Genomic DNA, 14,767 nt, shown 5'->3' with positions numbered 1-14,767 from the left:
ATATTTTTCAGGAGATCAGCATGCAACTGCTTTGCTTTCTTACAAATGATGGTCTCAGAAATGCTATCACCACCTAACTGGTTTTCGTTTACACAAATCAACAACAATTTTTCTACCTCTTCCATTGTTTGTGATCTTTGTTTCATAAGCACTGTCACTCCTTTTGCAACATCAGCTCCTTTGATGACCTCCTTATTTTTCAGTATGGTGCAGACTGTAGACTTCGTCATACCAAACTGTGTAGCAAAGTCAGACACGCAAATACCACTCTCATACTTAGCTATGAAATCTTTTTTCACCTCTACTGTGGCTTTAACAACTTTTCTTGGTTTGCTGCTTTCATTATCCTTCTTTGATCCCATGGTAGCTTATTTAATCAGAATATTTAGGAAACAAAAAGAAAAACGAGAATGTTCACAGCAGATTTTATCAGGGGTGTGGACTGAGCGACAGATGTGGGTAAAATGTTTTGGGCAAGCTTGGCGTGAGCCAAAAATGATTGAAGGGTCGTTTGGGTCATCAGTTGGGTTATTTTGGGGGTTCAGGCCATGACAGCTTGGTTCGGGAACTGAGTTTATGTTCAACAACCGAGACATTTTTTTCTCAAACAATATGTTCGAAAACCGAATTGTTTGAGAAGGGAATCATTTGAGAACTGAGGTACCAGTGTATCAATGACAACTGCATTTGAAAAGCTTTGTTCCTTTGTGATTGTTTTTGCTTCCTTCCTGATTCATTAGGTTTGGATTGTGATTTGACAGGCCTTTTATTGCATATATCTTTCCTCTCATCATCACTTCCTGGTGTTTTATTTCAGTAAAAATAGCAGTATAAGATGCATGAAAATGCAGGCTTTGATTATTGTAGGGAGATGATGGTGTGAGAAGTAATATCTGTTTTTTGAAACTTTATAAATTGCACCAAAATTGACACTAAACTTCTAAGTGGAAAAAGGTTCCTAAACTTCTGTAGGTTCTAGTAGTACAAAGTAGTGAGTGACATTGTCTAACCTGACTCATCTTGTGATGATCGAATTTAAGAGCCTCAATCCAATTTCTCTCCTACTGGAACAAGGTGCTGTTTTCATAACAACCAAACAGTAGGAGGAGGTTTAAGTACTAGCCAAGACTGGAAACCAAGAAGTTCCTGGGTTCTAGGAATACCTGTTGTACAGGTGATTAGAACATGAGAATATTTGAACCTTGTAGAAATGTCACAGACTAAGCTAACCCATTGATTACTCAGCCTCTGAAGATACTTTTTAGAGTAGAATAATTGCTGTAATTGTGCAGCTATGGTTTCTGTTTTTTTTTCAATTTTCACACCAAAATGGCCTTCTGACCAACTGGAATTGCATTTTAAATCCAAACTTTTAAAATTTAATATTGTATTCTTTACCATTTTATAGTGTTTCATTGTTTAGCATGCTAAATCCTCCAAGTGTTATCATGGAGGGAATTAAAAATAGTACAACCAAGAGTTTCTGTTTGATGAGGAGCTAGACTTCCCTGCTGATCCAAAAATGCCCTGACCCTAGCTAACTCTCCAATCAGTAGAACCCATGGATGAAGTTGAATGGCTAGTTAGTGTTTCATACATTCAGGATTTTGCTGATTATCAAGTCAGTAATCAATCTGGATTTGAAGTCTCAGAGAGCCACACAGGCTAGTCAATGAAGTTTACTTCTCAGAAGTCCTATCCCTTGTTGGACAGAGTGGTAGGCCCAAGATTAGCTGGCTGATAAGGCTTTTCAGCCTACTTAGTACCCAATCCTTTTCACACTGATTAGGACAATGAATGAAGGAGCCTTGATCTCAATGGCCCACCAGACCATGGTCAAGATGTAGAAGGAAAACCTCTGTCTCCTTGAGAGCTGAAAGCCAACTATCATACCTAAAAAGTTCCCAAAAATTAAACCAGAAGCAATTGAGGATGGCATTCTAACTGTATTCCCAACTGTCGTCTCTGATCACTTTATTTTCAAATGAAATTGGCAGATTGGAAAGAGGCATGGGTTTTATATATCAAGAGGAAAGGAGAATCATCTATATGGCTCAATGAAGAAGTACACTACTCATGAGCCTAACTTGAAAAACATGAGAAGAGCCTTAGCTAAATCCAAGGGCACAACCAGAGCAATCACTGTGCCTATTCACTAGACAAATATCACCTTATATGATTTCCTGGCTAGTTTAAATTGAGATCAAGAGAATGGAACCTCATACTTCCCATTGGACGAGTGTTTATATTGTATACTTTATAGAGGTTTGTATCTCATATTAATCTATATGATACATATCTGGATATTGATGCCACAATACAATATTCATGTAGATACAGAAGTTTTATCAATGGTGTGTTACAACGTTTGACAGTCTTGTCTGTAATTTATTATTTATGCTACTAACATTGTCTTATTTACACATTTCATACTTTAAGGGGAATTTCAAATTCTCAGGTTTGAGCAACTAAGTGGCAGCTAGCAGAAGTAGTAAAAGTCTATTTTGTTATTATTAGTTTGTTTTGCTGCATGTAATGTTTTTGATAAAACAAATGAAGATAACATGTAGTACTCAGTACTCATCTTCATTTATTGAGTCAATAATTTTTATCAGAAATACTTTATTAGAAATTCTTTTTTGTTTTTTTTATAAAAGACTTGTGATGTATACTGAAAGCTGACCAAGTTTAATGAAGATATATAAATCATATCATATTGGATGATGTATCAATATATTCATATCACTGTTTCATGATGTGATACACTAGGGTATCCCAAACAACACTTTTTTTTTCAACTGTCCTAATCTTTGGGCCTAATGCCATTATGTGGATTGTAACTAAGCCATTAAGACCAAAATTGAGAAAATTAAAGAAAGAAACCATTGTTTCAATGGCCTTTTTGTTGAAGGAAAAATTCATTTATTTTATTTTTTAGGCTTTTTTGGATTTACTTTTCAAGGTTAAAATTTGACTGAAAGATGTGTATGAATGTTAATTGTCCACTAAGTACTGTTACCTAATTTTAAATAATAAAAATCAATATTAAAGTTTGTTGTGACGTGCTTCAAAAATATACCTGTTGTCTGTTTTTTAAAATGTGAAAATTATTTTATAGATAAGATTTGTTGAATATATAAAAAAATTAATGAACTATAAGTATTGAAAATAATTAAGAATAACCAAAGAAATTTTTATCATTAAGTAAAATAGTTTATTTAAGGAGTTTACTGAAATTTAATACTTAAGAAATTATGTAAATGTTATAAGAATGATTTAAATTAATGAAATCAAAGAGATTGTAACATAATTTAAAGGGATAAATTTGGTCTTAAACATATGATGATTGTGACAATGAAGAAAACTTATTCATGTACATCTATTCAGTGAGAGAAAATCTTTTCAGCCACCTTAATGAAGTTTTTGGTGAGACTCTAATACTTACCTCCTTCTGCAGTACCATTTGTTACTAAACTCCTCTAGTCCATTGTTGTGCTCTTTGAAAATTAGGGTTTTCTTGCCATGATGATGGTCTCTTAGTGAGCTAGGTTGCAAAATTATTCAATACAGTTAAGTAAAACCATGAAGAAAGGTCTAAGTGCTTGAGAGTTATCCATTCAATACCCTCTGGAGATTCTCTTGGTTTTATAAATATTGGTTTTCTTTTTGAGTAAATCCCTTGGAAGATTTTGAAAACCATACTTGGTATCTTCCTCCTGAGATAGTTCCCATCCTTTTTTTGTTGTTGCTGTTGTTTTCAAAGTGAGTTTAGAAGTAAAAGAAAAATGGTTTTAAGATTGTGTGCTTTCAAAGACCAAATCAGGTACATTTTTTAGACACATTACAACAAAGTTTAATTTTTATTGTATAAAGCTAGATAACATTATTTAGTGCATAATTAACATTTTGGGTCATCACACATATCTTTTGATCAAATTTTAACCATGAAAATATTTAAAAAATGTTTTTTCCTTGAACAAAAAAGGCCATTGAAACTGTTTTTTCTTCATTTATACCAATTTTGGTCTTAATAGCTTAGTGACACATAATAGCATTAGGTCAAAAAGTGTTTTTGGGACACCCTAATGATACATATCTTGGTACTACCACATCTTTAATGTTTTAATATATTTATTTCTATACTCTGTTTTTATTTATTTATCTATTTACTTTTTCATTTATTATTTTAATAGTTTATTTCATACTTCTATTTTTAGTTTATCTATTTGTTTTGCTTTTTAGTAAGTGTTGTTTCAAAGGGTTTTTTATTTTGCATTTTTAATTTTATAAGTTCTACAGAATTATTTATTTTGTATTTTGATTATTTAATATTTTATCAAGAATTATGTTTTACATATTTCTACATATTGTAAAGGGTTTTGGTTTAATATGATTTTGTAAGGTAAATATATTTATGATGGGTTCAGTGTTAAATGGTTTTTTCTTTGTGCATTACTTTTTTGTTAACAAGTATATATTGTAGTGTGATTTTGTATTTTTCTTTGATTTTGAGATTGTACATTTTGTTTTCTGGGGGTTTTTCCATAATTGAAATTTTCATTGTTAAAGTTTTTCCATTAGCATATGTGCATATACGTTTATGTTGAATAGTTTATTGTTGTATGTAGTCTTCAGTAAGTGGTTTACTCTTGTATTATATGTAGTTTTAGCATTAAAAAGTTTATTTTTTGTTGTTGCGACACACTTCTTTCTTAAAATATTTGTGTGATATATGATTTTGTTACGGTCATCGTTGTTTAAGAGTTATAATGTCTATGTGCTGCTGATAGTTTTCACAAGAGAAAATCAGCATACTCCTTAAATAGAGTATGAGCTTATAGGTCATCAAGTTTTAAGGTTAGAATTAATCATTCACTTGAGGACCTAAAATGGGTAAAGGAGAAAAGTGTGGTATATGAATGTATACCATTTCTCTAAATTCTTGTATCATTATAGTATTTATTCTATTTTATTCCACATATGCACAGGTTGCACATGGTCAAAAGAGACATTAAGTTCATCTCATTTTAGCTGCTTTTGTTCCTTGGTTGATTTTAAGAATATGATACATATTCTGCCTGTATTTGCTGTTGCTGTGATACTTCATATTGCACAAAGGTGTTGGCAGTTGTGTATTTCAGTGATAGTTCAGATGATACCTCGAGGCTATAGCCTTTTGTTTGAATGAGAATGACCAATCATGTGATTATAGCTATGAATAAATAAGGTATTTTCTGTGAAGTAAAGAATTTTGGACTTGGTCAGTCTGGAACACAGTCTTAAAGAATAAACAGTTTCAAGAGAGAATTTTATTAAAAATGAGTCTCCTGTATCAGAAGCAGTGTGTACTGTGTTTATGTTAAATGTGATATAAATAAAGATCAGTTCATATATCATCTTGTATCCACTCTCTTTAGTTTATTAACTCTCACAACTAAGTTATGCAGAGGTTTTGCAGTACATTATAACAAATATCCTGCTCAAATCTCCTGTTATTCTGTGGACCTATTCTGTTGTGGTTGAGTAAATTCAGTTTCACGTGGCTATACCACATAATGAACAAAGGTATCCAGGTTTTCAAAATATTCAGAAGTGACCAGTGTTTTGGCTTATCAAGCAAATTTTCAGATCACTGTTGTTATGTTAACTTCAAATTAGTGAATGTATGAAAAACAGATAGATACTAATGATGTTCAAGTACATGAAACTCAGCTTGAGATTTATGTAATTGAATTAGTGAGAAACAGGCAAGTGTTTTGCTGGTTATTAATTTATACAACATAACTCTAGTTATTAGTATTATTTTATTAACCTACTAAGATGATATTTTAGAAAAAGCATAAATGGGCTTACACATGCTTAAAATTAATGACACTAACTTCATTTCTAATTTTATTTTTAGTGTTCACGAACATGTGATGGTGGACTGCAACGTCGCCAAGTAGCGTGTTTCACTAATCTTGGAGAAATAAGTTCTTATTGTAATCCTGTCCACAAACCTCGGGAAATTAAAGTTTGTAATGTAGAACACTGTCCTTCTTGGTTTGCCAGTAGTTGGAGTAAAGTATGTCAGATATTGGCTATTTAATGTTTTTGTACTAATTTAACTGTAAAGTGCATTTTGATGGTCAAGGTAAAACAGGATGAAGATATTGTGGATGGTGATGAATAAGATTTTTTAATATAGGTTGCAAAGATATGTGATTGGCCTTAAAAAATAGAACTGTGAACAATATAAATTAATTATTTATTTTTATATTTTTGTTTAAATGTTTCTTCATCTACAATGACAAATTTTGTGTAAAAAAACTATAGGAACTCAAATGATAAAATTGAAAGGTGTAATTATATGTAGTTAAAGAATTAGTTCAGTTAGTTAATCTTGAGAACATAATTAAATGAATTTTATAAAAAGTGTACTGAAATATTTATTGGTAAAAAAACATGAATGAGCTCCTTTTGGCAACAGCTGTTGAAAGTAGTTGATTTGCATGTAATATCAATAAAAAACAGATGTAGATGAGCAGCATAATGCACATTAAAATTAATTATAACCTTGTACAGTTTCAGTTGAAATAATATTTCAGTATATTAATTGTTCATGTTTTTTATCTAGTGTTCTCAATCCTGTGGAAAAGGAATACAGTTCAGGGTAATTACATGTATCAATCACGTTAAAAGTGAAGTTCCTCTACATCACTGCAACTTTTCTACACGACCTGTAAGAACCCAACCATGTTTTTCTCGTCAATGTTGGCCTTCTGAATATCAAACTCGTTGGTATCTTGGTCCATGGGGATCTGTAAGTGTTTTTATTATTAAGATTTGTAATCATTTTTATAAAATAAAGTATTTTGAAAACCCAGCAGTAGAATTAGACTTGTAAATATCACTTATGTTGTTTTCTTTACCAGATATAAAGAAATCATACTTTGATATGTTTTTGCTATCTCATTATGTTAACAATAGGTTGATATCCAGATAAAAAAATTTTCATACATACTTTCTTTTTATAAAATTTATTACCCTCTGAATTGATCAGGTATTTATAACTGAGACTGCATTAAAATAATTCAGTAAATTAAAATGTTTCAAGCACGAATAAGTTCAAACAATGAAAACTATAATTCATTTAACTTAATTACCAAACAAACACATCTTTATTAAATTTTTGGAGAAATAGACAGTTTATTTTATTTATCGAAGTCAGTATGTGTGTAATGTTATAAGCTGCAAACCTAAAAGGTGAAGAGCATATGAGCTCTACATCTTTTTCTGGAAAAGTTGAAACATGCTTTTATAGTGAAATTGTGTGAATTAAAGTTGGTGTGTAAACAAACATTATAGACTGCATTCCTTGTTTTTCGTTTGAATACAGTTGATATAACTAAACTACGATTCTCAGCTAGAATTTTATTATTTGATGTAAGTCTCTTGTAATTTTCTCAAATTTTAATCCATAAAGCCAAAATGTAAAGAAAATGTACATACTGAATCTGGACCAAATGAAACGTTTTTATAATAACTGTACCTAATGTTAATTAGATGTATCCTATAGAACAAAATGGTAAATAGCATGTAAAATTTATTTATACTTTGAAGTGGAAAAACCCAAAACAAATCTTTCGACTATCTAAATGATAGAAAGTTACACTACATGGCATCTGGTATTCTTGACTTAACTTGTCCAGTTACAAATAACATAACTCACAACTTCAGTTCAATGGTTATGAAAGTTTTGTTAGGTAATGTGATATACTACCTATGTGTCATTGAAAAACTTTACAACAAGAAACATTTGATATATTAATCTTTTTTAATAAAAAGTTAATTTCTAAGTTGGTAGAAGGAAGGGAAGTGTAATTTTGATCCATGTAATGTGTATAGTCTTATCAAAATATATACATTTTAATGAACAAAAATAAGCCTAAACAAAAGTCAAAAACACTGCACAAATCAAGAGGATTCCCAGGTTTTGGAGGTTCCTGCAGAAGTAGGAGTCTCATTGCAGTGAGGATATACTGCCTATCAGTCATAACTTCTGTTTACCAGTCTCACGTGATTAGACCTACAAATAATAACAATATAATCAAACAAAATAGGAATTAGGAGAGAGAGATGGGGGTATTCAAGCCCACAATGACTCACATCTGTATCACTCTTCACTGCCTGCAGACAGTTGTGGGAAAGTGACTGTTTTTCAAAGTAAAGAAAAAAACAAGTAATAGTAATAGTAATAATAGTAATAATAATTGAGAAGTAAGATAAACTTACCTCCTGAAGTTGGAATTCCTGTTCTCATTATTAGGGTAAGGCAATAATTAGAAGCCCAAGAGACAAATTATGCTAGTATAAAGGGGCCCATCCAGTTATATAAACTAACTAGTATAACTCCTAACTGCCACCCATTAAGATCACTGTAACTACCAGTTTTCAGACTCTAAACTAGCCTTTATATAACTACCAGTTTTCAGACTCTAAACTAGCCTTTATATAACTACCAGTTTTCAGACTCAGCCTTTATATAACTACCAGTTTTCAGACTCTAAACTAGCCTTTATATAACTACCAGTTTTCAGACTCTAAACTAGCCTTTATATGATGTTAATCTGCATAAAAGTAGTGCCAAGCTGTTTAAATATCCTTATTAACAATGAAAAATACTTATCAAGAACTTTCAGGAAAAGTTAATTAAATTTTACTTCATTATACGTATTTAATACATTTTTATATTTACCACAAGATATTTTAATCATTTTATTTAGAGTTTCTTTATTAAATACATTAAATATTAATTTTTCCATCAAAAATATTATTTTAGTTTACTTGACTGTTGAATATTAATGTTCTATACATTTAAATGAATATTTTTATAATAGAGGACAATTAATTCTTTGTAAGATATCTTTAGCCCTCAAAATATATACATTCAAATGAATGTTCCAATAATAGAAGATGATTTCTTTATTAGAAAAATAGTGGTATTATTTTAGATTTGGTACATAATTTTAAACAGTATAAGTCTTCATACTTATAGGATCGTATGTGTCTGCCCATCTCAAAACTATATTTTCTAGGATCTGACAGCGAGATGATATAACCAGCCTTTTCAAGGCTCGTTGGCTCCTGTCATTCAGTATCTTATGCCTGCCTGGCCATTTCTTGGACTCTTTGTTATCTGGACTTCTGTTTATTCAGCACACTGTCAATTGTCAACCTAGGAATGTTTAGTTTTTGCACAATAGCATGTTCAGACATTTTACCCCCAAATGACATTCCACTATCCTTCCTCTTTGAAACTTTATTTGATCTTTCTGTGTACTCATCATTCAGTATACAAGTGTGAAATAACTTTTGAGTGAACTGCTGATTACCTTTATAGGCCACACTATTTGCTTATTTTGTTGTCACACCAATTTTCCTGCAACCAGAGGTGTGTTCCATGAGTTTTGGTAGGATAGTGTAGTTGGTCTTTTTAAGTGTTCTATTTATATTTAAGAAGTATTTTTCTTGTTTTACAATTATTTAGACTGAAATGTATAATAAAGCTAAATAAAAACATATCATTCAGCACAACTTCTAACTTATAAAAAATTTATTAATTAAAATCATCTACACAGAAATTGATTCCCATAATCGAAATGTAATGTATTCCAGACATGTTTGTATTTATGACATATAAATAGTCAATCAAAAAATGTGCTCAAAGTATTTTACAAGGAATTTTCACAAATAATTTACTAGTTATGTGTAAAATTCGAGTCATCTACTTCAGCAGTTGTCAACTAAAAAGCACATTTTGAAATGGAGTTCATTTGAAAACCAACTATTAATTATTTTTCTTGTTTAAATTCATTTAGTTCTTTTGGAAGAATATAAATTTTTTGAAATATTCAAAAATTCAATTTCGTTATTGTATTTCAAAGTCAAAGGATCATTTATGAACCAAACATCACTTTTAATTCACTGTAAAAATTAAATGATGTAAGATGCATATTGTTGTGATTTTTTTTTGATGATTGTAATGGTGTATTAGACATCTGCATGTGACATTTCATATGCAGCATTTTAGTCAATATACATAATATATTATTTAACATATATCAATTAATTATACGTTTTTAATGAGAAAGATTTTAAAAAAATTAATTCTGATTTGAATTTTTTGTCATATGAAACTACAGGATTAGTATGGTTATTTATCATTTATTATTTTAGTGTTCAGTAAGTTGTGGATCTGGAATCCAGCATCGGGAAGTAAAGTGTATTTACCAGTTTGGAAATTTAATTTCTTATGATCATTGTGATGGACCATTGCCCAAAACTCAGCAACAATGCATTCAACCTTCTTGTCCTGAGTCGATATTGACTAACTGGACCGAGGTAACTTTTTATAAAATAATAACAACAATTAAGGATGGTTGAATGTATCACTTGATAGACTATCATGTGAGTTACTTATATTTTTAGTTGTACAAGATTATATATCAAAAAAATTTTAAATGTATAAATGATTTTCACTGAATGGTTTAATGCCTTATGAAAAGCATCCACCCAAAATATTGCACAAAATGAAACTATAAAATGTTTTTATTTAGATGTATCTATTTATTCTTTATTATCTTTTATCTAAATGTAATTCATGATAACTGTCTTTAAGTCCTTTGACCAACATACAACACACCATTGTTTTAAGAGAAACTGAAAGTTTCTGAGCATGCTCAGTTGTTTTCTCTAATTATGAGAGACTGCAAACCGAAAATACTACTAAGCTAATAATGACTACAAAGAATTGACTTGGGCAGACAACAACTTTCGTATCAATATTCCCATCTTATTAGTTTTTAATAAAATAATGTGAAAAAGTATTACCTTTACTTTGTTATTTTTTCTTGTCTTAGTTGATAAAGCTTATTCAGGATTACCTCCTTTGTGTCTGTAAAAGGTTGAAAGTATTGTAGATATTCAGGGGAATTAGTAAGTACTGTCTTCTTTCATTAAGTGATTATTGTTTTGTTGTTTTGACAGATGGCATCTCAAAAGGACATGTACATAAAAAACTTTAATATCTGTTAATAAAATTAGAGCTCAATGAGAGTAACATGGTGTTTTTGTCTGAAATATCCTATTATGAGAGTACATTAATATTCAGTGTCTTTGTCAAACAGAAAAATGTTGCATACAAATACTTCCTTTTACTTCTTAAGGAAATAAGTTGACCTGATATGTCATATTTTGTATTCTTTTGTTAGGGATAATATACATATTTATGTGGTTTAGACCATGACCAGTTTTCAAACAATTAAACAGAATTATTATAGTCTTCCATACACTATTATTCAAGAAAATAGCTGCTTGGATGTATAAAATATCATTTAGAAACCCTCTCTCTGCTGTTCTTCTAGAAATTACCTCATTATAGTATACACTACACACACAGAAATACTTTTCAGTACACGTAGTTCGTCGTAATAAATAACATAACACCTAGAATCTATGTGTGGGTGATTAACAATCAAATAGCTGGTCACTTTGTATAACATAGCACCTAGAAAACACTTCTATATGTTATGATATTCCTTGACAGTAACTTGTAACTACAGCAAATCCTCTTTGGTGTGATTTGCTAGAGAAATGTATTCTGAAAGTTACAAAGACCAATGCAGATATAAATATCAATTTCTCACTGCAAAGATTCCATACTCTATCTAAAGATACGTAAAGAACGTTTGACATATACCCTACTATAGGATGACTTAGAAATACTTACTGACTACATTATGAAATTATCCATATCAAAGAATTAACTTGAACAAACAGTCAAGCTTAACATTGAACTTTTGATAATCACAAAAGGTATCTCAACCTTATTTGCCCTCTAAGCATTGCCAAAAGTTTTCAACAGAAAAAGACAATTATTTATAATTTAGATACAACTGTAATATTATATAGTGTAAATAATTTTTTCTACATGCATTAGATTTGTTTAAAATATACTATTTTAAAACAAGTGGATTGTGTTGCTTTTTATTTATTGTTGAAATTTACTGCCAACAAATCACAGAAACCTACTGTGAAAAAATCCAGTCTACAAAGTCTTACAGTCGCAATACAATTTTGAGCTTCCAATTACTAAGTGTCAACAGAAGCCATTGCATACAACTGTTTCAAACCAAAAATTATTAATGCTTTATCAGAAGAATGTAGACTGTGTAAAAAAAATGTCAAACACCATAAGCAGCTTTGTTACAGCTATATAAGCATAATTTGTTTTACACTATAAATATACTAGGATTGACAGCCATCTGCACATGTATGTGGTAGTCTGAAAACTTTATTGTGCATACAGCTGTTCTTGACTCTTTTACTTCATTAGCATAATTTAACATAGTTTTATTATCACCCTCAGTTCACTTTTTTTAATGTTGTCATTTTCAGGAACATTTAAATATGCAACAGAATAAAAAATCAGGTTTATCCCACCATTTTTTAAAAATTAAAATTGCTTTATCTTTTAGTGTTCATCAACTTGTGGATGGGGAAGACAAGAACGTTTTTATTATTGCCATCAAAACAATAAGTCAGTTGATTTTACCCTGTGTAGACTACCAATTCCATCTGAAATTAGACCCTGCAAATTGAGATCTTGTATTTTTCATTGGAAAAAGGGAAAATGGAATAAAGTTTGTATTTAAACAATTCACTTATTTCTATTTCAAATTACCAAAGATTTATGGCCTCATAAAACTAGTCTTTATATTTGGTGTTATTGTATATTTTATTTGTTATTTATAATTCTACATTTTTTACTATAAATTTTCAAAATTCTTTTTTACAGCATGAAATAATATTCCATATTGAGATATACCTAAAAGTAACTGTGTTTTCGATATGTAATTATATACCCAATTTTTTTAACATTATATTAACAAGAGACAGTGTTGGGTTATTTTTCCTTGAGCAGTCAGTTTTCTATTGTATTTTGTAATGTTCTGTTACTTAAGTATTATAAATAATGAATCTTTTGTAAAAGATAGAAAGGACTATGAACTTAGCATTTGTGTTATTGCTTCAGTGCAGTGCTACATGTGGACGTGCAGTTGAGAAACGTAAAGTAATTTGTACTGATCTCCATGGTAAAGTCGTTGAAGACAAAATGTGCATGCCCAAAAAGAAACCCAGGATAACTCGGAAGTGCAGACATATTCCACCATGTCCATTCATATGGAAGGCTGGAAAATGGTCTTTGGTAAGTCTTACTTCAACAATCGAACAGTAGTATATAAAGTGTGTCTGTTATCTTCATTGTTTCTAAACCAAGTTAAGCCATTTGTTGGTAGCCAGACAGATTAGTCAAGAAGGCATCTTAAAATTGTTATGGAATATTTAAACACTTGGACATTTGCTGATGATTATCAAAATTGATATTTAGTTTAAATTTTCCAAAGTTATATTACCTTTATTCTAATTCAGACTATTGAAACTATTCCAATGTTTTCATGGCACTGGATAAAGCAAATTTTCACTGTTGATGTGATATTTCTATATTATTAAAAATAATAATAGTAATAACCTTATAATTTTGTTACTCTCATCTGAACAAGTAGCATTTTACCTTGGAGTACCCTGCTGGGGTAGTGGTAAGTCTACAGATTTGCAATGGTAAAATCAAGGGTTCAGTTTCCCTCAGTGGATAAAGCATATATCTCAGCATGGCTTTGCATAAAGAAAAACACACAAACACATTATATTGGATGTATACAAATAATAGCTGTTAAATTTTGCAAAATGGTATGTGGTTTTCAGAAGCTTAGTACAATAAACAGTGGATTGCTATTGTGACATCATACTGATATGCCAAATAATTGTGTGGTTGTGATTTTGATGTGCTTAAGGTACTTTTGTGGTACATGAACTAGATAGAGATTAACTCTAGAAACACCCTTAATAGTGAGGTATGATTTAAACTTGAATGTTATTGTTCTGAAACATTTTTACTATGTGGTAATTAAAGTAAAAACATTTTCTGTTACACAGTTCTATGAGGTTGAATTTGCATCTCTACAGAAACCAATACAAACGACCAGACTGCATTGACAAAAAATGACAATTTATATGATAGTTCAGGATTCTTTGTGTATTATGTTAAAGATATCCTTTCTGAAGTAGACAGGAATCAATTACAAGACATAATTTGTTATGTGTATGAATATTTGACATTCTCAAGCACAGTGTATGCATATCACTTGAAGAATCTAACAGAAAGTCATCACTCCTGTTTATAGATTTCTGTGGCATAATACACTCAAAAAAATTGTAGCTATCTTTGCTACTTCAACTTGAAAGATTTGATGAAAGCTGTGACTAACATATAAATCTAAAGAGAAAAAGATGTCTGTTGCACAAAAAAAACTGAGAATATCTATGTTTTCATATAAATGTGGAACCTGAGTCAGAAAGAATTCAAAATATTACATTTAATCCACTGAAGAGGTATTTTGTTATTAGACAAACTAAACGCACATTGTCCTAATGATGGTTAATTTTGAAAAAGTTAATTCTCATTTATCTGTCCCTTGATGTAGATTCCTCCTCTGGGATCTAAACATCTACCCACTTGTTTGCCGTATGTGGCGACCCCTGAAGTGAAGGGGAGGAGAGAATCATGGTGGTTGAGGGGTCCAACCCTAACACATTACTTTGGCCTTGAATTCCTGTAGACGGGCAGCTTCCCTTGGGTTAATTGGCTGGTTCATTTGGGCTAGGG

The 14,767-nt window shown here is 30.6% G+C and overlaps 1 protein-coding gene across 3 annotated transcripts in view; it reads left to right on the top strand.

Moving 5' to 3' along the window:
* The window catches only part of LOC143247473 (A disintegrin and metalloproteinase with thrombospondin motifs 9-like), a 216,168-nt gene that overhangs the window by 164,342 nt on the left and 37,059 nt on the right, over positions 1-14,767 (top strand). For 2 of the 3 annotated variants that reach the window (XR_013026563.1, XM_076495682.1), the window contains exons 25-29: positions 5,903-6,064; positions 6,617-6,802; positions 10,219-10,383; positions 12,519-12,683; positions 13,076-13,249. Coding sequence is in view for 2 of the 3 variants with exons in the window: in XM_076495682.1 (XP_076351797.1) it covers positions 5,903-6,064; positions 6,617-6,802; positions 10,219-10,383; positions 12,519-12,683; positions 13,076-13,249 (852 nt within the window). In the remaining variant the exon portion in view is untranslated. The remainder of the gene's footprint in view (positions 1-5,902; positions 6,065-6,616; positions 6,803-10,218; positions 10,384-12,518; positions 12,684-13,075; positions 13,250-14,767) is intronic. The other variant, XM_076495683.1, reaches the window with a different exon arrangement.

Source organism: Tachypleus tridentatus, chromosome 3, assembly GCF_004210375.1.
Source record: "Tachypleus tridentatus isolate NWPU-2018 chromosome 3, ASM421037v1, whole genome shotgun sequence".
In the NCBI taxonomy this organism is placed as follows: domain Eukaryota; kingdom Metazoa; phylum Arthropoda; class Merostomata; order Xiphosura; family Limulidae; genus Tachypleus; species Tachypleus tridentatus.
This window is presented reverse-complemented; position numbering and strand designations above follow the sequence as displayed.